The 24,520-nt window shown below is 51.0% G+C and overlaps 2 protein-coding genes across 2 annotated transcripts in view; both read left to right on the top strand.

Moving 5' to 3' along the window:
* Positions 1 to 110, top strand: part of LOC140404558 (CTD nuclear envelope phosphatase 1-like) — an 83,287-nt gene extending 83,177 nt beyond the window's left edge. The window contains exon 5 of the mRNA XM_072493162.1: positions 87 to 110. Coding sequence (XP_072349263.1) covers positions 87 to 110 — 24 coding nt within the window. The remainder of the gene's footprint in view (positions 1 to 86) is intronic.
* gabarapb (GABA(A) receptor-associated protein b) lies at positions 1 to 23,760 on the top strand. Its single transcript, XM_072493252.1, has 4 exons — positions 1 to 236; positions 19,791 to 19,869; positions 22,511 to 22,629; positions 23,246 to 23,760. The coding sequence occupies exons 1-4, from the start codon at positions 147 to 149 to the stop codon at positions 23,309 to 23,311; spliced, it is 354 nt and encodes a 117-aa protein (XP_072349353.1). The 5' UTR covers positions 1 to 146; the 3' UTR covers positions 23,312 to 23,760.
* Positions 23,761 to 24,520: the final 760 nt, after the last annotated feature.

Here is a 24,520-nt window from a genome sequence, read left to right as displayed (position 1 = left end):
CAGAGAGAGTGAGGCTGAGCGAGTGAGGGCCTCCCACAGACCGAGCGACAGAGTGATCCCGCCCCCGTCCATCTCCCCACCCACAGCCCCCCAGCCCGCAGGCAGGGTGAGCCGGCAGCGGCAGGCAGGCCAGCCCAGGCCCGGCGATGAAGTTCCAGTACAAGGAGGAGCATCTGTTCGAGAAGCGGCGCTCCGAGGGCGAGAAGATCCGCAAGAAATACCCGGACCGGGTCCCGGTCAGTAACCACCCGCAACTAGCTTAGCTAGTATAACTAGTGTAACCTATGGTTAACTGGCCTGACTAACCCCAGATTTGGTGGTTAACCAGTTTGACTAACCCAGATGTTGGTGTAATCAGTGGTTAACCGGCCTGTCTAACCCCAGATGTTGGTGTAATCAGTGGTTAACCGACCTGACTAACCCCAGATGTTGGTGTAATCAGTGGTTAACCGGCCTGACTAACCCCAGATGTTGGTGTAATCAGTGGTTAACCGGCCTGACTAACCCAGATGTTGGTGTAATCGGTGGTTAATCGTCCTGACTAACCCCAGATGTTGGTGTAATCGGTGGTTAACCGGCCTGACTAACCCCAGATGTTGGTGTATTCAGTGGTTAACCGGCCTGACTAACCCCAGATGTTGGTGTAATTGGTGGTTAACTGCCTGGTAAACCCCAGCTGTTGGTGAAATCAGCATTTAACCGGACTGACAAACCCCAGATGTTTGTGTAGTCCGTAGTTAACCGGCCTGACTAACCCCACTAACCCCAGATGTTGGTGTAGTCAGTGGGTTAACCGGCCTGACTAACCCCAGATGTTGGTGTAGTCAGTGGTTAACCGGCCTGACTAACCCCAGAGGTTGGTGTATTCCGTGGGTAACCGGCCTAACTCCAGATGTTGGTGTATTCAGTGGTTAACCGGCCCCGATTAACGCAAGCTGTTGGTGTAATCGGTGGTTAACCAGCCTGACTAACCCCAGATGTTGGTGTAGTCAGTGGTTAACCGGCCTGACTAACCCCAGATGTTGGTGTAGTCAGTGGTTAACCGGCCTGATTAACGCAAGATGTTGGTGTAATCGGTGGTTAACCAGCCTGACTAACCCCAGATGTTGGTGTAATCAGTGGTTAACCGGCCTGACTAACCCCAGATGTTGGTGTATTCTGTGGGTACCGGCCTAACTTCAGATGTTGGTGTATTCAGTGGTTAACCGGCCCGATTAACGCAAGCTGTTGGTGTAATCGGTGGTTAACCGGCCTGACTTACCCCAGATGTTGGTGTATTCCGTGGTTAACCGGCCTGACTAACCCCAGATGTTGGTGTATTCAGTGGTTAACTGGCCTGATTAACGCAAGATGTTGGTGTAATCGGTGGTTAACCGGCCTGTCTAACCCCAGATGTTGGTGTAATCAGTGGTTAACCGGCCTGACGAACCCCAGATGTTGGTGTATTCCGTGGGTAACCGGCCTAACTCCAGATGTTGGTGTATTCAGTGGTTAACCGGCCCGATTAACGCAAGCTGTTGGTGTAATCGGTGGTTAACTGGCCTGACTAACCCCAGATGTTGCTGTATTCCGTGGTTAACCGGCCTGTCTAACCCCAGATGTTGGTGTAGTCAGTGGTTAACCGGCCTGTCTAACCCCAGATGTTGGTGCAATCGGTGGTTAACCGGCCTGTCTAACCCCAGATGTTGGTGTAATCGGTGGTTAACCGGCCTGTCTAACCCCAGATGTTGGTGTATTCAGTGGTTAACCGGCCTGACTCACCCCAGATGTTGGTGTATTCAGTGGTTAACCCGGCCCGATTAACGCAAGCTGTTGGTGTAATCGGTGGTTAACCGGCATGACTAACCCCAGATGTTGGTGTATTCAGTGGTTAACCCACCTGACTAACCCCAGATGTTGGTTTAATCAGTGGTTAACCGGCCTGACTAACCCCAGATGTTGGTGTAATCAGTGGTTAACCGGCCTGACTAACCCCAGATGTTGGTGTATTCAGTGGTTAACCGGCCTGACTAACCCCAGATGTTGGTGCAATCAGTGGTTAACCGGCCTGACTAACCCCAGATGTTTGTGTAATCGGTGGTTAACCAGCCTGACTAACCCCAGATGTTGTGTAATCAGTGGTTAACCGGCCTGACTAAACCCCAGATGTTGGTGTAATCGGTGGTTAACCCCACCTGACTAACCCCAGATGTTGGTGCAATCAGTGGTTAACCGGCCTGTCTAACCCCAGATGTTGGTGCAATCAGTGGTTAACCCGGCCCGACAAACTGAGAAGCTGTCAGCAATGGGGAACCAGCTTAATCAAGTTATGGTGTAATGGGCTCACCGGCCCGGCGTATTGGGCTAATCAAGATGTTGGTTTAACCAGCAAATAACTGGCCTGACTAACCCCAGATGTTGGTGTAATCAGTGGTTAACCGGCCTGACTAACCCCAGATGTTGGTGTAATCGGTGGTTAACCCACCTGACTAACCCCAGATGTTGGTGCAATCAGTGGTTAACCGGCCTGTCTAACCCCAGATGTTGGTGCAATCAGTGGTTAACCGGCCTGACTAACCCCAGATGTTGGTGCAATCAGTGGTTAACCGGCCTGACAAACTGAGAAGCTGTCAGCAATGGGGAACCAGCTTAATCAAGTTATGGTGTAATGGGCTCACCGGCCCGGCGTATTGGGCTAATCAAGATGTTGGTTTAACCAGCAAATAACTGGCCTGACTAACCCCAGATGTTGGTCAGCAATGGCTAACCATCCTAAATAATTGGCTAGGCGTTACGAGCTATTAACCAGCATAACTAACATATAATCCACAGTAGCTGCTGTTAACCAATATAACTAACACGCAGGCCTAGTGCCCCTCTGGCGTGCGCCCCTCCCTCTGCCCCGCCCCCTCTCGGCTCCGGCCCTCCCTCGGCTCCGCCCCTCCCTCGGCTCCGCCCCTCCCTCGGCGCCTCGCCGCCGGGCCCCCTCTCGGCGCCGGCCCTCCCTCGGCGCCGGCCCCCCCGCCCCCCCCTCTCGCCGCCGGCCCTCTGGCCGTGCGGTGCTGCAGGGTGACAGACCAAATGCTGCAAAGTGAGATTAATTACTCTGGGCACCTCATTATCCGGCACTGGCACAACGGGCCAAATGGCAAACCCTGGCTGCTCTCCCGTGTTCTGTAAAGCTGCTGCACCTCCCCAGGGAGTGCTGTAAAATGTGAGCCTCGAAGGACAGTCTGGTTTGACACCAGTTAAACACAGCGTGCCTCTGCGGGTCTCCCCTGCTTCCCACAGCTGCTATGTCAGCGATCTGCACAGACTGGTTCAGACCGTCTCACAGGCCGGCCGGGGGCAGTTTGCAGCTTCCTGGGGGTTAAAACAAAATGTCAACACAGAGTCTCTCCAAACCGGTTTCGGCGTTGAACTCGGCCTGTTCTCCGTCATTCCCTGCCCGCTCGCCAAGTCTGCCAAGCTGGTTCACGCTGCAGCTCCGCAGTGTGCAGTCCAGTGGGAAAGCTGTGTTACCCAGAGCCAGTGTTCGCCATCCCGGAGAGAAGCTGGTGCCCTCCAAGTCCTGGTGCAATCCTGATCACTGCTGGTTGGAGGAAAATAACACCGGATGTCGGGAAGGAACTCGCATTTGTAACAGAAGGGCTTTATACCACATTGCATTTGAGTGCGGAGAATTCATCAACAGGCAGATGTACCCAATAGTCCCCGACACGGTCAGAAGCTATTGGGTCCCTGTTACATTTACAGTCAAGTGAATCCCGCCTGGCACAGTTGGCGATTCAGTGTCGTATTTTCAACTCTCTTACTGCGGTTAACTGCTCTGCTCTCTCTTTCTGCCCCAGTTTCCTACCCCCACAACTTCCGTATGTTGAAAAGGATTTCAAACTTGGTACGAATCCGTGCTGACTGGTTTGCTGTGCCCGGCAGAGATTGTCACGGTGCCAAAGTCAACCGTAATTCATTGGAAGCACACCTGGCCGCGCTTTCGACCTCTGCTGGTCGGAGGACTGTGGGTCCGCTTTGTCCTCCTGAGATGTTGCACCCAGACCCCTCGCCCCCCCCCCCCCCCCCCCCCAAACCCGGCGCGCCTCCAAAGACTGTACAATATCCTCTGCCGCTATCTGAAGAATGAGCAGGTTCTCTCTGACCCAGCCAAGCTGGTTGTTAATCTGTTGTTTGTGGGATCTTTCTATGTGGAAAGTGTCCAGATTGACATTCCCAATGCAGCTTCTGTGGAAATGCTGCGCTCTCTGACTGAGCTGTGGAAATGTTACTCTCTCTCTGACTGAGCTGTGGAAATGTTACTCTCTCTGTGACTGAGCTGTGGAAATGTTACTCTCTCTGTGACTGAGCTGTGGTAATGTTACTCTCTCTGACTGAGCTGTGGTAATGTTACTCTCTCTCTGACTGAGCTGTGGTAATGTTACTCTCTCTGACAGCTGTGGAAATGTTTCTCTCTCTCTGTGACTGAGCTGTGGAAATGTTACTCTCTGTGACTGAGCTGTGGAAATGTTACTCTCTCTGTGACTGAGCTGTGGAAATGTTACTCTCTCTGTGACTGAGCTGTGGAAATGTTTCTCTCTCTCTGTGACTGAGCTGTGGAAATGTTACTCTCTCTCTGACTGAGCTGTGGAAATGTTACTCTCTCTGTGACTGAGCTGTGGAAATGTTTCTCTCTCTCTGTGACTGAGCTGTGGAAATGTTACTCTCTCTCTGACTGAGCTGTGGAAATGTTTCTCTCTCTGTGACTGAGCTGTGGAAATGTTACTCTCTCTCTGACTGAGCTGTGGAAATGTTTCTCTCTCTGACTGAGCTGTGGAAATGTTTCTCTCTCTGACTGAGCTGTGGAAATGTTACTCTCTCTCTGACTGAGCTGTGGTAATGTTACTCTCTCTGACAGCTGTGGAAATGTTTCTCTCTCTCTGTGACTGAGCTGTGGAAATGTTACTCTCTGTGACTGAGCTGTGGAAATGTTACTCTCTCTGTGACTGAGCTGTGGAAATGTTACTCTCTCTGTGACTGAGCTGTGGAAATGTTTCTCTCTCTCTGTGACTGAGCTGTGGAAATGTTTCTCTCTCTGACTGAGCTGTGGAAATGTTTCTCTGTGACTGAGCTGTGGAAATGTTACACTCTGACTGAGCTGTGGAAATGTTTCTCTCTCTGACTGAGCTGTGGAAATGGTACTCTCTCTGACTGAGCTGTGGAAATGTTTCTCTCTCTCTGACTGAGCTGTGGAAATGTTTCTCTCTCTGACTGAGCTGTGGAAATGTTACTCTCTCTGACTGAGCTGTGGAAATGTTTCTCTCTCTGACTGAGCTGTGGAAATGTTTCTCTCTCTCTGACTGAGCTGTGGAAATGTTACTCTCTCTGACTGAGCTGTGGAAATGTTTCTCTCTGACTGAGCTGTGGAAATGTTTCTCTCTCTGACTGAGCTGTGGAAATGTTACTCTCTCTCTGACTGAGCTGTGGAAATGTTACTCTCTCTCTGACTGAGCTGTGGAAATGTTACTCTCTCTGACTGAGCTGTGGAAATGTTACTCTCTCTCTGACTGAGCTGTGGAAATGTTACTCTCTGACTGAGCTGTGGAAATGTTACTCTCTCTGACTGAGCTGTGGAAATGTTACTCTCTCTGACTGAGCTGTGGAAATGTTACTCTCTGACTGAGCTGTGGAAATGTTACTCACTCTGACTGAGCTGTGGAAATGTTACTCTCTGACTGAGCTGTGGTAATGTTTCTCTCTGACTGAGCTGTGGAAATGTTACTCTCTCTCTGACTGAGCTGTGGAAATGTTACTCTCTCTCTGACTGAGCTGTGGAAATGTTACTCTCTCTCTGACTGAGCTGTGGAAATGTTACTCTCTCTCTGAGCTGTGGAAATGTTACTCTCTGACTGAGCTGTGGAAATGTTTCTCTCTCTGACTGAGCTGTGGAAATGTTACTCTCTGATTGAGCTGTGGAAATGTTACTCTCGCTCTGACTGAGCTGTGGAAATGTTACTCTCTCTGACTGAGCTGTGGAAATGTTTCTCTCTCTGACTGAGCTGTGGAAATGTTACTCACTGACTGAGCTGTGGAAATGTTACTCACTCTGACTGAGCTGTGGAAATGTTACTCTCTCTCTGACTGAGCTGTGGAAATGTTACTCTCTCTGTGACTGAGCTGTGGAAATGTTACTCACTCTGACTGAGCTGTGGAAATGTTACTCTCTGACTGAGCTGTGGAAATGTTACTCACTCTGACTGAGCTGTGGAAATGTTACTCTCTGACTGAGCTGAGGAAATGTTACTCTGTAACCAGCCAAGCTGGTTGTTAATCTGTTGTTTGTGGGATCTTTCTATGTGTTAAGTGTCCAGATTGACATTCCCAATGCAGCTTCTGTGGAAATGCTGCGCTCTCTGACTGAGCTGTGGAAATGTTACTCTCTCTGACTGAGCTGTGGAAATGTTACTCTCTCTGTGACTGAGCTGTGGAAATGTTACTCTCTCTGACTGAGCTGTGGAAATGTTTCTCTCGCTGACTGAGCTGTGGAAATGTTACTCTCTGACTGAGCTGTGGAAATGCTACTCTCTCTCTGACTGAGCTGAGGAAATGTTTCTCTCTCTGACTGAGCTGTGGAAATGTTACTCTCTCTCTGACTGAGCTGTGGAAATGTTACTCTCTCTCTGACTGAGCTGTGGAAATGTTACTCTCTGACTGAGCTGTGGAAATGTTTCTCTCTCTGACTGAGCTGTGGTAATGTTTCTCTCTGAGCTGTGGAAATGTTACTCTCGCTCTGACTGAGCTGTGGAAATGTTACTCACTCTGACTGAGCTGTGGAAATGTTACTCTCTCTCTGACTGAGCTGTGGAAATGTTACTCTCTCTCTGACTGAGCTGTGGAAATGTTACTCTCTGACTGAGCTGTGGAAATGTTACTCTGACTGAGCTGTGGAAATGTTTCTCTCTCTCTGACTGAGCTGTGGAAATGTTTCTCTCTCTGACTGAGCTGTGGAAATGTTACTCACTCTGACTGAGCTGTGGAAATGTTTCTCTCTGAGCTGTGGAAATGTTACTCTCTCTCTGACTGAGCTGTGGAAATGGTACTCTCTCTCTGACTGAGCTGTGGAAATGTTTCTCTCTGACTGAGCTGAGGAAATGTTACTCTGTAACCAGCCAAGCTGGTTGTTAATCTGTTGTTTGTGGGATCTTTCTATGTGGAAAGTGTCCACATTGACATTCCCAATGCAGCTTCTGTGGAAATGCTGCGCTCTCTGACTGAGCTGTGGAAATGGTACTCTCTCTCTGACTGAGCTGTGGAAATGTTTCTCTCTCTGACTGAGCTGAGGAAATGTTTCTCTCTCTGACTGAGCTGTGGAAATGTTTCTCTCTGACTGAGCTGTGGAAATGTTACTCACTCTGACTGAGCTGTGGAAATGTTACTCTCTCTCTGACTGAGCTGTGGAAATGTTACTCTCTCTGACTGAGCTGTGGAAATGTTACTCTCTCTCTGACTGAGCTGTGGAAATGTTACTCTCTCTCTGACTGAGCTGTGGAAATGTTTCTCTCTCTCTGACTGAGCTGTGGTAATGTTTCTCTCTCTCTGTGACTGAGCTGTGGAAATGTTACTCTCTCTCTGACTGAGCTGTGGAAATGTTACTCTCTGACTGAGCTGTGGAAATGTTTCTCTGACTGAGCTGTGGAAATGTTACTCTCTCTCTGACTGAGCTGTGGTAATGTTACTCTCTCTCTGACTGAGCTGTGGAAATGTTACTCTCTCTCTGACAGCTGTGGAAATGTTTCTCTCTGAGCTGTGGAAATGTTACTCTCGCTCTGACTGAGCTGTGGAAATGTTACTCACTCTGACTGAGCTGTGGAAATGTTACTCTCTGAGCTGTGGAAATGTTTCTCTCTCTGACTGAGCTGTGGAAATGTTACTCTCTCTGACGGAGCTGTGGAAATGTTTCTCTCTCTCTGACTGAGCTGTGGAAATGTTACTCACTCTGACTGAGCTGTGGAAATGTTACTCTCTGACTGAGCTGTGGAAATGTTTCTCTCTCTCTGACTGAGCTGTGGAAATGTTACTCTCTGACTGAGCTGTGGAAATGCTACTCTCTCTCTGACTGAGCTGTGGAAATGTTACTCTCTCTGTGACTGAGCTGTGGAAATGTTACTCTCTCTGACTGAGCTGTGGAAATGCTACTCTCTCTCTGACTGAGCTGTGGAAATGTTACTCTCTCTGACTGAGCTGTGGAAATGCTACTCTCTCTCTGACTGAGCTGTGGAAATGTTACTCTCTCTGACTGAGCTGTGGAATTGTTGCTTGCTCTCTCTGATCATACCTATGTGCGGTTTCATTTAATTCTTGCCAATCAGGGCCGTCTTCCTCATCTCATCTGGATCCAAAGGTGCTCTGGAACCACTTTTGTACCGAAAGCAAAGACTGCAGTTCCGCAATCTGCTTCCTGCATTTCGCATGATCTAATGAGCTTTGTCTGTGCTCCGTGGTGGCAGCATGGAGTGCTCTTAACGCTGCCTTTAAATCTCTGCACTGCCTTTGCAATGCCTCTACCTGTTTCTCTGTCTCTTCTCTTACCAGGACTGCACGTTGCGTGTCCAGATAGGCCCTCTCATATTGGGTTTGGAAGCTGCTCAGATGCGCCAGACAAGACTGGTGTGCCCCCTTGGCATCATCCCCTTCATCCTTTGCTGCCAACTTCCTTCTCAACTCTATATTCCCTTTCTCGATCTCGCTAACATCGACCTTGCTCATTCGATGTCTCTCCTCTATCTCTTTGTGGAGCGTCCGAACGACCTCCTCTGTGCCTCGCAATTGTGCCAGACAGGACACGATTGCCATCGGCTTGCAAGCTTTCCCTAAACTTCTCTTATGGATCTCTGACCGGTTCTCCCACCAAGTATGTCCTATACTCCCGGGTCCTGTTTCCTCATTATCACAGAATTCACTCCAAAGGGGCCATCCTTTCTCTTTGAGATAGTTCCTGATCTCTTCTTCCCAAACGGGACACTGTCCTACTCTACTGCTGGTCGCTGCATTGCCATCTTTCCTCTCTAAATACTCTCTTAAAAATTTGGAACGAGGGGTACTAAAGCGGTGCTGTAATTACGGGTACGGCTTTCGATATTTTCCGGAATACAAACTCCCGACAGTTTTTCTCAACAGTAATCTATCAGTTTTACCTTATAGCCCTGTTAGTTACGCATGCATTAACACACTTCCGATTTAAGAGGATTGATTAGAACTGCTTGAACATTTGTGGTTTTTCTGTTCCCAATTGGATTCTAATTCGGATATTTGGGTTCTCCCGGAGTGGTTAGGCCACTTCTAAGTCGGATCCCGTCAGATGTCGCCAGTAATATGTTGCTAACTTTTGGTTGGTTCTTAAATGTTGCCCGTTGTATCTTTACTTAATTTGATCTGTTTCTATAACCTTTGCTCGAGAGTCGCCAGGTATCTTTATGATACCACCACGAGGTTCAAGCTCAAGTGCTGATCAATAGCTCAACACACCAATTAGTAAGATTCAAATCAAAACACATTTATTATACACAGTAAATCACTACTCGTGCATAAACTCTACTTTCTAGACTATTGTCTATCACTAAAAGGCCTATACTTAGCTTCGGAATTGGCCCACCAGGTCAGGGGAACAAATGGCCTTTCGTGCGATCTGAGCCTGCAGGATTCAAAAGCTGGTATGGACTGGTAGCTAGGATCGCCTATCTCGTAGCGAGCGTTGACTGGAGACTTACTTGGTGGATGCGGTAGCTTAGACAGTTCACTCAAGGGTTGATTTGAGTTGCTGAGTGACCCAGCCAAGAATAATATATAATTATTTTTGTTATTGTTATTTACACTGGAGGGTCTGAGGGGGTGTATATACCTGTTGTGTTAAGTCGGGGTGTTAATGTTAATTTCTTATTTATGTACAGGGGGAAGGGGGGGTATGGAGAGTTGCTTTTCTAGACTGTGTTTTGTACTTAACCCTGTTGTGTTCTTTATTTATTTTGTTATTGATACTTTATGAAAACGTTAATAAACATTATTGAAAAAAAACATATATAAAACACAGCAAGAATTTGTTATCAATTACAAATACAAAGAAAACAACAGCTCCAGTAATCTATGTGTATAACTCTTAATGAATCCCCCTTACCTGTTCCAATTCAATAACAAAATCCAACAAACCAAAACCCTTTTCAAGGACGTGGCCCAGCACATTGTATTCTCACTTGAATTGGGCTGGTCCTTTCCCCCAGATCCAGCCTCCAACCAGCAGATTCAACACTCCTTCCGGAAGGCAGCTCTATCTTTACGGTTCCCAAGGCCCTTTGCCACACCCAATGTGCCTTCAGTTCACTAGAACAGTTTCAAAATGATAACCGGGAAACACTGCTTCTCTTCTCCAGTTCAAAGCATCAAACTGAAACCCAAACACTAAACCCCCTCTCACCTGACAGCCACAGCCCAGCGCCACCCACAAATGACATCACTGAAGCTGTGCTACAAGTCATGTAAAACCTTGGATTGGATTGGATTTGTTTATTGTCACTTGTACCGAGGTACAGTGAAAAGTATTTTTTTGCGAGCAGCTCTACAGATCATTAAGTACATGGGAAGAAAATACATAATAGGGCAACACAAGGTACACAATGTAACTACATAAGCACTGGCATCGGATGAAGCATACAGGGGTGTAGTGTTAATGAGGTCAGTCCATAAGAGGGTCGTTTAGGAGTCTGGTAACAGCGGGGAAGAAGCTGTTTTTGAGTCTGTTCTGTTCTCAGACTTCTGTATCTCCTGCCCGATGGAAGAAGTTGGAAGAGTGAGTAAGCCGGGTGGGAGGGGTCTTTGATTATACTGCCCGCTTTCCCCAGGCAGCGGGAGGTGTAGATGGAGTCAATGGATGGGAGGCAGGTTCGTGTGATGGACTGGGCTGTGTTCACGACTCTCTGAAGTTTCTTGCGGTCCTGGGCCGAGCAGTTGCCATACCAGGCTGTGATGCAGCCCGATAGGATGCTTTCTATGGTGCATCTGTAAAAGTTGGTAAGAGTTAATGTGGACATGCCGAATTTCCTGAGGAAGTATAGGCGCTGTTGTGCTTTCTTGGTGGTAGCGTCGACGTGGGTGGACCAGGACAGATTTGTGGAGATGTGCACCCCTAGGAATTTGAAACTGCTAACCATCTCCACCTCGGCCCCGTTGATGCAGACAGGGGTGTGTACAGTACATTGCTTCCTGAAGTCAATGCCCAGCTCTTTAGTTTTGCTGACATTGAGGAAGAGATTACTGTCGCTGCACCACTCCACTAGGTTCTCCATCTCCCTCCTGCCTTCTGACTTGGGAGGGAGATAGAGGACCGAGTGGAGTGGTGCAGCGACAACAATCCCGCAATGCCAGCAAAACTAAAACCTTAAGGGACACTCTCATTTCACCAACTGCAGTGGCGGTATTTGAACCTGGGACCCCAGTGTTCGATCCCGGCCCCGGGTCACTGTCCGTGTGGAGTTTGCACATTCTCCCCGTGTCTGCGTGGATCTCACCCCCACAACCCAAAAGATGTGCAGGGTAGGTGCATTGGACACGCTAAATTACCCCTTAATTGGGAAAAAAATGAATTGGGAACTTCCTATTTTGATGCGGTAGGTTGTGCAAGGGTTTGGCAACAGTCGCTAGATTAGGGGGAAAACCATCTTGCTTCGCAATTTAATAAACCTAAGGAAGTTGGTTCACGTATTGTGTTTGTTGCCTCGGTAATGGCCTTGACTTTCAAAGGTGACTTATGCAGACCCTCGGTGTAGTTGGGTCCTCTTAAATTTATTACAGAACATTTTTCAAAAGTACCCTCTAATCCTTCCGCTGATTGCTTGAAGTCTGCTCCTTCTGGGGTGAGCGTGCTGTCTCACATCGATCGGGTTTCAGGGTGTGATTGTTGGTGTAATGGTTTCTCAGTCTGCCCACCTTGCCCCATGTTCAAGTTCCACTTGGATTTTCGGAATGAGTAAACGGTTGCGTGTGAAAGCTCTGAAACTAGCCCATGCAGAAGTGAGAAGGCAACCTGGAAAGTGAGTTAGCCTGTTGGCGGGTTGGTTTTACTGGGCTAGTCGGCCTGTTCCGCTCCAGGGAGGTTGAGCTCCTGGTGGGTTTTGTCGGTTTGCAACTTCCCCTCTGATTCTGCCATTAGCGTCCGTTAGTTCCTATAATTGAGTTTCCACCGTCTGCGAGGAAGTCGCCCAACTTACTTCCTCGCCGCCGTGTCTGCAGGTGGTGAAGCTGAAAAGCGGAACAAAAGAGGGAGCGATACTTGCCCTTTCGAGCTCTGCAGTGAGCTGGAGAAAGCGATGCCGTCAGCACAGGCCGATGGCTGATTGTTCTGAAGGCAGGGGCCCATAGTTTCTCCATTGTCTCCGCTCGCAGCTTGGTTGAGCGAGCCTCACAGGACGAGAGGAGCGACGGGTCCCTTTGCCGGAGCAAGTGGTTCCAGATTTTATTAAAGTTTGGAGATTTCGGTAGTACTCTGATATTAGGAGCAGAACCCCAAAAAAGTATTCCTATTGCTGCTTTTCCACACCGTCGGCCATGGTCCCCCAGTCAATAATAATCTTTATTATTGTCACAAGTAGGCTTACATTGTCATGTGAGAGTACCTTTAAGAAATGGGTGTTTAAGAAATGTTCCTTTAAAAAATGGGTGTTTATCAGTGATGTCAGAGAGTGGGTGGAGCTGGGCTGTCTGTCGGCTTTTTACTTTTGTTTTAGGCTGTTTGCTGGAGGGTGTGTTTTAGTTTAGTTTTCAGTGTTGGAGCTGAAGCCAGACCAAGCAGGTGTACTGTTGATCTCTCTGCCATCAAAAGACTATCTCTTGATCATTTGGCGAATTCAGAATTATAAATGTTTTCAGTAGTGAATGTAAACCTGATGTGCTTCTGTTAAAACTTATTGTTTTAGCCTTATGGATGTTAAAAGGAAAGCTTAAAGGATTACTTGGTGTTGTAGTCTTTGGGGGTTGTATTTGAATTAATGGTTGCTAAGATGTTCACTATGTTTTAAAAAGGTTAACTTGAGTTCATAGAATAAACATTGTTTTGCTTTAAAAAAAATACCTTTCCATTTCTGCTGTCCCACACCTGTAGAGTGGGCGTGTGCTCCCCATACCACAATCTAGTAAAAGTTGTGGGTCAGGTGAACTCCATGATACACTTTGGGGTTCTCTAAACCCTGGCCCATAACAACATTAACACTGCAATGAAGTTACTGTGAAAAGCCCCTAGTCGCCACATTCCAGCGCCTGTTCGGGTACACGGAGGGAGAATTCAGAATGTCCAATTCACCTAACAGCACGTCTTTCGGGACTTGTGGGGAGGAAACCGGAGCACCCGGAGGAAACCCACGCAGACATGGGGAGAACGTGCAGACTCCGCGCAGACAGTGACCCAGCGGGGAATCGAACCTGGGTCCCTGGCGCTGTGAAGCAACCATGCTAACTACTGCGCTACCGTGCCGCCCATCAGCAAATAGGAAAGTTACTGGTTTGGGTGCCGGGCAGCTGGGGCAGCGGTTGTCCGGTCCAACCACAAAAAACAAAGTGTGGGTTTCTAGAATGTTCCAAACACTGGAGTTCAACAACAAAAATGTCAGCCAGGCTTGTAGTGGTGAGGGGGGGGAGCAGCATACTGCAGAGAAATCGTACCCAATGCTCTTAATCGCTCCGAGCCACTGCAAACTCTTTTTTTTTTTTTAATAATTTTTATTGAAGTTTTCACAAAATACCAACAACAAAATGTAAAAGGAACCCAATAGAATTAAATACGAAACAAAATAAATCAACCCCCTGCCCCCCTCCCCCCTGTACATAAATAATAAAATTAACACCCCGAATTAACACATAGCAAACATAGCAAATATATAGACCCCCTCAGATCCCCCAGTGTAAACAAACAAAAATAAAATAGACCCCCCTCCCCCACCGGGTCGCTGCTGCTGCTGACCAGCGTCTACCGTTCTGACAGGTTGCCACCGCCTGAAGAACCCTTGCACCGATCCCCTTAAGGCAAATTTCACCCGCTCCAATTTAATGAACCCTGCCATATCGTTGATCCAGGATTCCGCGCTTGGGGGCCTCGCATCTTTCCACTGAAGGAGAATCCTTCGCCGGGCTACCAGGGACGCAAAGCCCAGAATACCGGCCTCTTTCACCTCCTGCACTCCCGGCTCCTCTGCCACCCCAAATATTGTGAGCCCCCAGCCCGGTCTGACTCTGGATCCTACCACCCTCGACACCGTCCTCGCTACGCCCTTCCAAAATTCCTCCAGCGCTGGGCATGCCCAGAACATATGGGTGTGATTTGCTGGGCTCCCTGAGCACCTAACACACCTGTCCTCACCCCAAAAGAACCGGCTCATCCTTGTCCCGGTCATGTGTGCCCTGTGCAGCACCTTAAACTGTATGAGGCTGAGCCTCGCGCACGAAGAGGAAGAATTCACCCTCCCCAGGGCATCTGCCCACGTCCCCTCCTCGATCTCCTCCCCCGACTCCTCCTCCCACTTAACTTTCAACTCCACCACCGAGGCCTCCTCCTCCTCCTGCACCACCTGGTAAGTTGCCGAGATCTCTCCTCTCCCCCCCCCCCCCCCCCCCCCCCCCCCCCCCCCCCCCCCCCCCCTCCCCGAGAGCACCCTGTCCTGTACTGTGCATGGCAGCAGCAGCGGGAATTCCACCACTTGCCGCCTGGCAAACGCCCTTACCTGTAGATACCTAAAGGTGTTCCCCGGGGGGAGCCCGTACTTCTCCTCCAGCTCACCCAGGTTCGCAAACTTCCCATCCACAAACAGATCCCCCAACTTTCTTATCCCTGCCCTGTGCCACCCCGAAAACCCTCCACCTGTTCTTCCTGGGGCGAACCGGTGGTTCCCCCGTATTGGGGTCCACACCGAGGCCCCCACTTCCCCCCTGTGCCGCCTCCACTGCCCCCAGATTTTGAGGGTAGCTGCCACCACCAGGCACATGGTGTACCTCATTGGAGGGAGCGAAGGCGGCGCCGTTGCCAGCGCCTCCAGACTCATACCCTCACAAGACGCCGCCTCCAGCCACTTCCATGCAGCCCTCTCCCCCTCCATCACCCACTTGCGTACCATTGTCGCATTGGCAGCCCAGTAGTACCCACAGAGGTTGGGCAGTGCCAGCCCCCACATTCCTACTCCGCTCCAAGAACACCCTTCTCGCCCTTGGAGTCCCTCGCGCCCACACAAACCCCGTTATGCTCCTGTTGACCCGCCTAAAGAAGGCCTTCGGGATAAGAATGGGGAGGCACTGGAACAGGAACAAAAACCTTGGGAGCACCGTCATCTTGACGGACTGCACTCTACCCGCCAAGGACAGCGGCAACGCGTCCCACCTCTTAAACTCCTCCTCCATTTGCTCCACCAGCCTCATGAAATTAAGCCTATGCAGGGCCTCCCAGCTCCTGGCCACCTGGACCCCCAAATACCTGAAGTTCCTCTCCGCCCTTTTTAGTGGGAGCTTGCCAATCCACCTCTCCTGCTCCCCTGGGTGAACCACGAACAACTCCCTCTTCCCCATGTTGAGCTTGTACCCTAGAAATCCCCGAACTCCCTGAGGATCCTCATTACCTCCGGCATTCCCCCCACCGGGTCCGCCACATATAGCAAGTAGTCCGCATAGACCGACACCCTATGCTCCTCCCCGCCCCGCACCAACCCCCTCCAGTTCCTCGACTCCCTCAGTGCCATAGCCAGGGGTTCAATCGCCACTGCGAAGAGCAGGGGGGACAGGGGACACTCCTGCCTCATCCCTCGATGCAACCGAAAGTACTCAGACCTCCTCTTGTTCGTGGCCACACTCGCCATCGGGACCTCGTACAACAGCCTAACCCACCTGACAAACCCCTCCCTAAACCCAAAACCTCTTCAGCACCTCCCACAAGTACCCCCACTCTACCCTATCGAAGGCCTTCTCAGCGTCCATCACCACCACTATCTCTGCCTCCCCCTCCCTCGCCGGCATCATAATAACGTTCAGGAGCCTCCACACAGTCACGTTCAACTGCCTCCCCTTCACGAATCCCGTGTGGTCTTCGTGGATCACCTGCGGCACCCAGTCCTCAATTCTCGCGGCTAAGACCTTCGCCAGCACCTTGGCATCTACATTTAACAATGAAATCGGCCTGTAAGACCCACACTGCAGGGGATCCTTGTCCCGCTTCAGGATCAAGGAGATCAGTGCCCGGGACATCATCGGGGGCAAAGCCCCCCCCTCCCTTGCCTCATTGAAGGTCCTAACCAGCAACGGGCCCAACAGGTCCACATATTTTTTGTAGAATTCGACCGGGAACCCCTCCGGCCCCAGTGCCTTCCCTGCCTGCATGCTCCCTATCCCTTTGATCAGCTCCTCCAGCCCAATCGGGGCCCCCAGTCCCGCCACCAGTCCCTCTTCCACCTTTGGAAACCGCAATTGGTCCAGGAAACGGCCCATCCCTCCCTCCTCCAGTGGGGGCTCGGACCGATACAGTTCCTCATAAAAGTCCTTGACCCCATTGATGCCAACCCCACTCCGCACCACACTCCCTCCCCTGTCCTTAACTCCCCCGATCTCCCTAGCTGTGTCCCGCTTCCAAAGCTGATGCGCCAGCATCCGGCTTGCCTTTTCCCCATACTCGTAGACCGCCCCCTGGGCCTTCCTCCACTGCACCTCCGCCTTCCTGGTGGTCACCAGGTCGAATTCGGCCTGGAGGCTACGCCTCTCCCTCAACAGTACCTCCTCCGGTACCTCCGTGTACCTCCTGTCTACCCTCACCATCTCCCCCACCAGCCTCTCCCTCTGCGCTCTCCTCTTCTTGTGGGCCCTAATGGAGATCAGCTCTCCCCTGACCACCGCCTTCAGCGCCTCCCAGACCATCCCCATTCGGACCTCCCCATTATCGTTGGCCTCCAGGTATCTCTGTATGCTTCTTCGGATCCGTTCGCTCACCTCCTCGTTCACCAACAGCCCCACCTCCAAGCGCCACAACGGGCGCTGGTCCCTCTCCTCCCCCAGCTCTAGGTCTACCCAATGCGGGACGTGATCCGAAATGGCTATCGCCGAGTACTCGGTATCCTCTACTCTCGCAATCAGCGCCCTGCTCATAATAAAAAAAGTCGATCCGGGAATAAGCCTTTTGAACGTGCGAGAAGAATGAAAATTCCCTAACCCCCGGCCTTGCAAATCTCCAAGGGTCCACCCCTCCCATCTGGTCCATAAACCCCCTCAGCACTTTAGCCGCCGCCGGCTTCCTACCCGTCCTAGACCTGGAGCGGTCCAGTGCCGGATCCAACACCGTGTTAAAGTCCCCCCTCCCCCCATTATCAGGCCCCCCACATCCAAGTCTGGGATCCGACCCAACATGCGCCGCATAAAACCCGCATCGTCCCAGTTCGGGGCGTACACGTTGACCAGTACCACCCTCTCTCCCTGCAACTTACTACTTACCATTATGTACCTACCGCCATTATCTGCCACAATGCTCGACGCCTCGAACGACACCTTCTTTCCCACCAAGATCGCCACCCCCCGATTTTTGGCATCCAGCCCCGAGTGAAACACCTGACCTACCCACCCCTTCCTCAATCTTACCTGGTCCGCCACCTTCAGGTCTGTCTCCTGGAGCATAACCACATCCGCCTTGAGCCCCTTCAGGTGCGCGAACACGCGGGCCTGCTTAACCGGCCCGTTCAGTCCGCTTACATTCCAGGTTATCAAGGAGCTACCCGTCCCCCTCCCCCGCCGACTAGCCATAACCCCTCCTCGGCCAGCCACGCGCCCACACCCCACGCCCAGCCCGTTCCCCACGGCGGCAGACCCCGTCCCAACCCCTTCTACTCGCTCCAGCTTCCCCTTGACCATACCAGCAGCAATCTGGTTCTCTCTTTCCCCCCCCCCAAAAAAAGCTAGGACCCCTCCTAGCTGCTTTGCTCCCCCATTGCACTCCCGCAAGTCAGCTGACCCCGGCCACTCCCGCCTCTCCTTCGACTCCTCCTATTGTTGGACTTCCCCTCCCCCTCCATTACCCACCAGCAGGCGCTCCGCCTCCCCCTTCCATCCCCAGCGCGGGAAACAACCCTCGCTTCCCGGCCCCGCCCCCTCCAGCCTTCAGCGCGGGAAAAATCCCGCGCTTTCCACCTGCCCGGCCCCGCCACCTCTGACGCAGCTCCTTTTACAGGCCCAGTCCCCTCACCCCCGACTCGGGCCTCCCCCTCCCCCGCGGGGCCCCGTCCCCCCTACCGGCCATCCACCCCTACTCCGTTTACTTACCCCCCTCCAAGAGACCACCCGACAGACCCAACCAAAACAGTGCCCAACCCACCCTAACCACCCACACCGAAGCAAAACTGAACAAGAACAAAGAACCCCCCCATAAAATGTAACACAACAACCGCAATCCCTGACCACCCATCCCGACCCTCAGTTTGTGTCCAGCTTCTCGGCCTGAACAAAGGCCCACGCCTCCTCCGGGGACTCAAAATAATGGTGCCGGTCCTTGTAGGTGACCCACAGTCGCGCCGGCTGCAACATGCCAAACTTCACCCCCTTCCTGTGCAGCACCGCCTTCGCTCGATTGTACCCGGCCCTCCTCTTCGCCACCTCCGCACTCCAGTGCTGATATATCCGAACCTCCGCGTTCTCCCACCTGCTGCTCCTCTCCTTCTTGGCCCACCTGAGCACACACTCCCGATCAGCGAACCGATGAAACCACACCAGCACCGCCCGCGGAGGCTTGTTAGCCTTGGGCCTCCTCGCCAGCACTCTATGGGCCCCTTCCAGCTCCAGGGGCCCCTGGAAGGACCCCGCTCTCATCAGCGAGTTTAACATGGTGACCACATAGGCCCCCACGTCCGGCCCCTCCGGGAGGCCCAGAATCCACAGATTCTTCCGCCTCGACCGATTCACCATCTCCTCGGACCGTTCCTGCCATTTCTTGTGGAGCGCCTCGTGCGCCTCCACCTTTACCGCCAGGCCTAAGATCTCGTCCTCATTGTCAGAGATCTTTTGTCGGACCTCGCGGATCGCCACCCCCTGGGCCGTCTGGGTCTCCAGCAGCTTATCAATAGAAGCTTCCATTGGCTCCAGCAGGTCCACTTTGAGCTCCCTGAAGCAGCGCTGGATAACCTCCTGCTGCTCCTGCGCCCACTGCATCCATGCTGCCTGGTGTCCGCCCGCCGCCATCTTGCTCTTCTTCCCTCGCACTTTCTTTGGCTTCACCACCACTTTTTTAGTCGCCCCACTCCTGGTCCAAGCCATACACTGTTGGGGGAATGTTGCAGTCTTCTTCCCACACTGGGAAATGTCAAGAAAATGCCGTTGGGGGCCCTGAAAAGAGCCCAGAAGTCCGTTCCAAGCGGGAGCTGCCGAACGTGCGACTTAGCTCTGCATAGCCGCAACCGGAAGTCGTCACTGCAAAGTCGAGTGACGGCCTTGGACCCATCAGCATGGCACCCTGATGTAAATGCAGCTCCAGAAATGCTGCCTTTCAGGCATTGGGGATACTCTAGCTGTGCTCGTGTCTATTTGTCAGGGTTTGAGTCAACTTGGAAACGTTTATTTGAACAAAATGGAGAGCCCAACCTCTGGGGAGCAGTGATCGGCCCAGCTCCTTCACCTCTGTCTGGCCAGGCCCTGCAACAGTTCGCACGTCCCCCTGCCATCTGTAACGAAATGATTCACATTTGTTTTGCACCTCGGGTATCTCTGCCTTTGCCTCGTGGGCCTGGAAAGACGAGGATCGTTTTAATGCCTCTGCTTTGCCCGTGCAGGTGATCGTGGAGAAAGCCCCCAAGGCCAGGATAGGGGACCTCGACAAGAAGAAGTACCTTGTGCCATCTGACCTGACGGGTAAGCCATTGCTGTTCTCTGTCTCCCTGCCCGTACCTCCGCAAGGGCTGTATCCCTTTAGTCGCAGGAATGTTCAGGGGTTGTCAGTATTGAGATCTTAGACCAGACGCCCAACCGTTGCCAGGAGACTGGACAGAACCCCCAATATTGTTTTTAATTTGTAAGACTGTGAGGAAAGGTTACCTCGCTCCAGGAGTGACTCCGTACGCAAATAGTGATGGGGCATATTGAAACAAACTTTATTACCAACATGGTATCAAACTAACTTTAACATCATACAAAAAATATTTCACTCGTTAAACAATGCTCACCAATAAAATGAAATACTTTTAAATCCTGACTGCTATATTTGATCTCCAATTGAGCAAAACCCATCTCCGGTCAAAATCCACTTTTAAATATAGTTTTGCAAACACGCGAATACTTGCTGCTTAGAGATGTCTTGGAGAAACTGCTTTGAGAGAGATCGTTCAGGAAACAACCTGCTGATTCTTGCCTGTGTCAAACTACTGTTTAACGTCCCAGCACTTGACAAAAAGCTTCTGTTCTGCTGACAGCAACATCTAAACCGAGACTCCACACCTGACTGCTTCAGCGCCTGGCTCCTCCCATCATCTCTGTCCCACTCATCGGGTGATGACCATCTTGCTCAGGCTAACCACACCCCAGGGAACTATCAATAAACAAAATTCCATTAGCTCTATTAAGGTAAATGATCTTTTTCGATGCCTTTTACCCCTTCTGAAGTCCCAGTGTTTGCCTGTCGGTTATACAAGGATTTTTAAAACCCTTCTTGCAGTCGAGACATACACACCGTAACACAGGCGTTTATTTTTGTTTCAAAAATTTTTTTAAATAAGTTTAAGAGTCCCCAATTATTTTTTCTCCCCAATTAAGGGGCAATTTAGCATGACCAATCCACCTACCCTGTACACCTTTTGGGATTATGGGGGTGAGACCCGCGCAGACACGGTGCACATGTGCAAACCCCACACGGACAGTGACCCGGGGCTGGGATCGAACCCGGGTCCTCGGCGCCGTGTGGCAGCATTGCGCCACCGTGCCGCCCCCCCTGAGGCAACAGTGCTAACCACTGCGCCACCGTGCCACCCCCTGAGGCAACAGTGCTAACCACTGTGCCGTCGTGCCACCCTGTTCTTAGACAGTCTCGACGGTCTGTGGCGTATGCTGGTGCAAAGCCCCTCCCCTTAGCAATTTGGGACGCTGCAGTATTTGCCGAGTGTTGGATTGGTTTACGGATCTGTAATTGACATTGTCTGTATCATGTTCCTGGGTCCATTCCAGTGTCTCTGCCTAGCCCGTGACTCATCTTGTTTCACTCTGGCATTGTGTGGAATATAATTGAGTAACTCGTGTTTCGCAAACACCGGAAATGCCAAACGTGAAAAGCTGTTAATGGTGGAACTGCCAGATGAAAAACACAGCACGCCAGTCGGCAGTCTCCTTCGAAGAATCCAGACGAATAACCCTTTCCCCTCTAGACCTTGTGTCGCTGCATTGATGTCTGGTGTACCGCAACTGGGAGGGAGTTAGCAAGCAGATACTTTCTCACCGGAACTGAGAACAGTGAGGGAGACGGATTACCCTGTCTAATCCTGTTAGAATTTTGTACCTTTCCATGTGATCCCCTCTCACTCTTCTAAACTCCAATGAATATAATCCTAACCGACTTAGTCTCTCCTCGTATGACAGTCCTGCCTTCCCAGGAATCAGCCGGGTAAACCTTCGCTGCTCTCCCTCCATAGCAAGAACATCCTTCCTCAGATAAGGACACCAAAACTGCCCACAATACTCCAGGTGTGGCCTCACCAATGCCCTGTACAATTGCAGTAAAACATCCCTATTCCTATACAGAACACAGAACATTGCAGCGCAGTACAGGCCCTTCGGCCCCCGATGTTGCGCTGACCTGTGAAACCACTCTAAAGCCCATCTACACTATTCCCTTATCGTCCAGATGTCTATCCAATGACCATTTAAATGCCCTTAGTGTTGGCGAGTCCACTACTGGTGCAGGCAGGGCATTCCACGCCCTTACTACTCTCTGAGTAAAGAACCTACCTCTGACATCTGTCTTATATCTATCTCCCCTCAATTTAAAGCTATGTCCCCTCGTGCTAGACATCACCATCCGAGGAAAAAGGCTCTCACTGTCCACCCTATCCAATCCTCTGATCATCTTGTATGCCTCAATTAGGTCACCTCTTAACCTTCTCTCTAACGAAAACAGCCTCAAGTCCCTCAGCCTTCCCTCATAAGATCTTCCCTCCATACCGGGCAACATTCTGGTAAATCTGCTCTGCACCCTTTCCAATGCTTCCACATCCTTCCTATATACTCAAATCCTCTCGCTGTGAAGGCCGACATATCATTTGCCTTCTTTACTGCCGGCTGTACCTGCGCGAGTGATGCAAGAGGACACGAAAGGTCCCTCACACCCCTCTGCCTTCACTCACTCACTGAGTGAGTGCCACCTTCATACTGCCTGGCGCCCAGTAAGTGTTGGCGTGTGACAAAACCCGTTGTGAAGCTGCCACCTCCTTTATTAGGAGCCGGTTTAGTGTCTGCGTGGCGCCCTGTTCTGATTCATTGCTAATCATTTGTTTCCCCCCCTCCACAGTGGGTCAGTTCTACTTCCTGATTCGAAAGCGCATCCACCTGAGAGCTGAAGATGCCCTCTTCTTTTTCGTAAACAATGTCATTCCACCAACCAGTGCGACCATGGGGCAGCTGTACCAGGTGAGTAGCGGAAAGCTGGCTGTCGCCTGACGGTGTTTCACTCGACAGCGCGTAACGTGATTAAAACCTGCTAACGTTTCTCGGTCTGTGTACGGGAATTCAGTGTTGAACTAAAGGCAGAGGGGCGTGAGGGCTCTAAAAGGGTTCTGTTAAAAAGCGCCCGCAAAGTAATCCCGGAACACAGTTTGTCCCTTGGACCCCCGCGGCGTCCTTTGCAGTGAATTCCCACAAGAGGGTTTTCGCAAAGCTCCTCTTTCTGACAGCAAGGTGGCCATTACACTGATTTGGCATTGTACGGGATTGCGATCAGATGGGGCAGCCAGGTCACAGCGATAAGGGCGCGCCGCCGCTGTGATCTGACGCAGAATGACGGGGCGCAGATATTTCAAACCCCCTCCTCCTCGCGGCGCTCTCGTCTTAGAGTCACCAGGGTTCGAGTACAGAGCATTAAGCATAAAGTTCGGTAACCGGGGCAGTGCTGCCCTGTTGGAGGAGCAGTCTCTTGGATCGGAGCTTGTGTGTGTGTGTGTGTGTGTGTATAAAGAACAGAGGAGGGGGGGGGAAAGAGTCCGGAGAACGTCCTAATCCAGTCTTTTTCTTTCTGTTCGTTTCTCAGGAACATCACGAGGAGGATTTCTTTTTATACATCGCTTACAGTGATGAGAGTGTTTACGGCCTGTAAACACGGCTGATGCTTCGACAAGCTGAGCATTCTCTAATCTTTCACTCGGTGTGTTCTATAAATGCTGATCTTTTTGCGTTTCTGTCATATCCTGGATAAATGGAGGAGGGCATCGGGGAGGGGGGTTGGGGAGGGGGGTTGGGGAATGGGGGGGGGGGGTGGAACGGAAGGTGGAGTAATCCTTTTTAATTGACTCGTTTTGATTTGTTCCGTTACTGAGCTCTGCTATCATATCTGCAGTCCCGCTGTTGGCTCTCTTTGTTCCTTTTTGTTTTTTGCCGGGGTCGGGGGGCGGGGGGGGGATTTTTTTTGACCTCGATGATTGGTTCACCCGCGTAATGTCAACTCCAAGTTGATTGGATGTGTCTTTCGCCAACCGTGCTGTCTCGCTGTCAAGGGGCACACCTCCTGTACCGTGCAAGCTAATAATAAAACATCAGTACACCGTGTATCAGTGTTCGTTACTTTCCCCCCCACCGCCAGTGTCTTCCCTTTCATAAAATAGTGGCTATTACAGCAGCGAAGGTGGTTCGGAATGCCTGTACAAGTGCCGGCCTTGCTCTTGTACTGTTCTCCGTGATCCTGATCCCGGTGTCCTGTATTTTGATCCTTTTTAATAATGGTGTTTGTCTTCATTGCCCAGTGTTGGCAGTGGTATTCCCTGCTTTCCCCGAGACCTGAAATTCATAATGCTTTCTTTTTTAAAAATTTGATGTGATTTATTGTCACATGTACCGAAGCACAGTGAAGAGTATTTTTCTGCGGCAGAGGGAACGTACACAGTACGTACATAGTAGACAAAAAGGAATAATCAACAGGAAACATTGACAAATGGTACATCGACAAACAGTGATTGGTTACAGTGCGGAACAAGGGGCCAAACAAAGCAAATACATGAGCAAGAGCAGCATAGGGAGTCGTGAATAGTGTTCTTACAGGGAACAGATCAGTCCGAGGGGGAGTCGTTGAGGAGTCTGGTAGCTGTGGGGAAGAAGCTGTTCCTATGTCTAGATGTGCGGGTCTTCAGACTTCTGTACCTTCTGCCTGATGGAAGGGTCTGGAAGAAGGCAATGCCAGGTTCGATTCCCTGCTGGGTCACTGTCTGTGCGGAGTCTGCCCATTTTGGGTTTCCTCCGGGTGCTCTGGTTTCCTCCTACAGTCCAAAGACGTGCAGGTTGGATGGATTGGCCATGATAAATTGCCCTTGGT

This window comes from Scyliorhinus torazame, chromosome 31, assembly GCF_047496885.1.
Source record: "Scyliorhinus torazame isolate Kashiwa2021f chromosome 31, sScyTor2.1, whole genome shotgun sequence".
Taxonomy (NCBI): domain Eukaryota; kingdom Metazoa; phylum Chordata; class Chondrichthyes; order Carcharhiniformes; family Scyliorhinidae; genus Scyliorhinus; species Scyliorhinus torazame.
The sequence above is the reverse complement of the archived record's forward strand: the minus strand, read 5'-3'. Positions and strand labels throughout refer to the sequence as shown.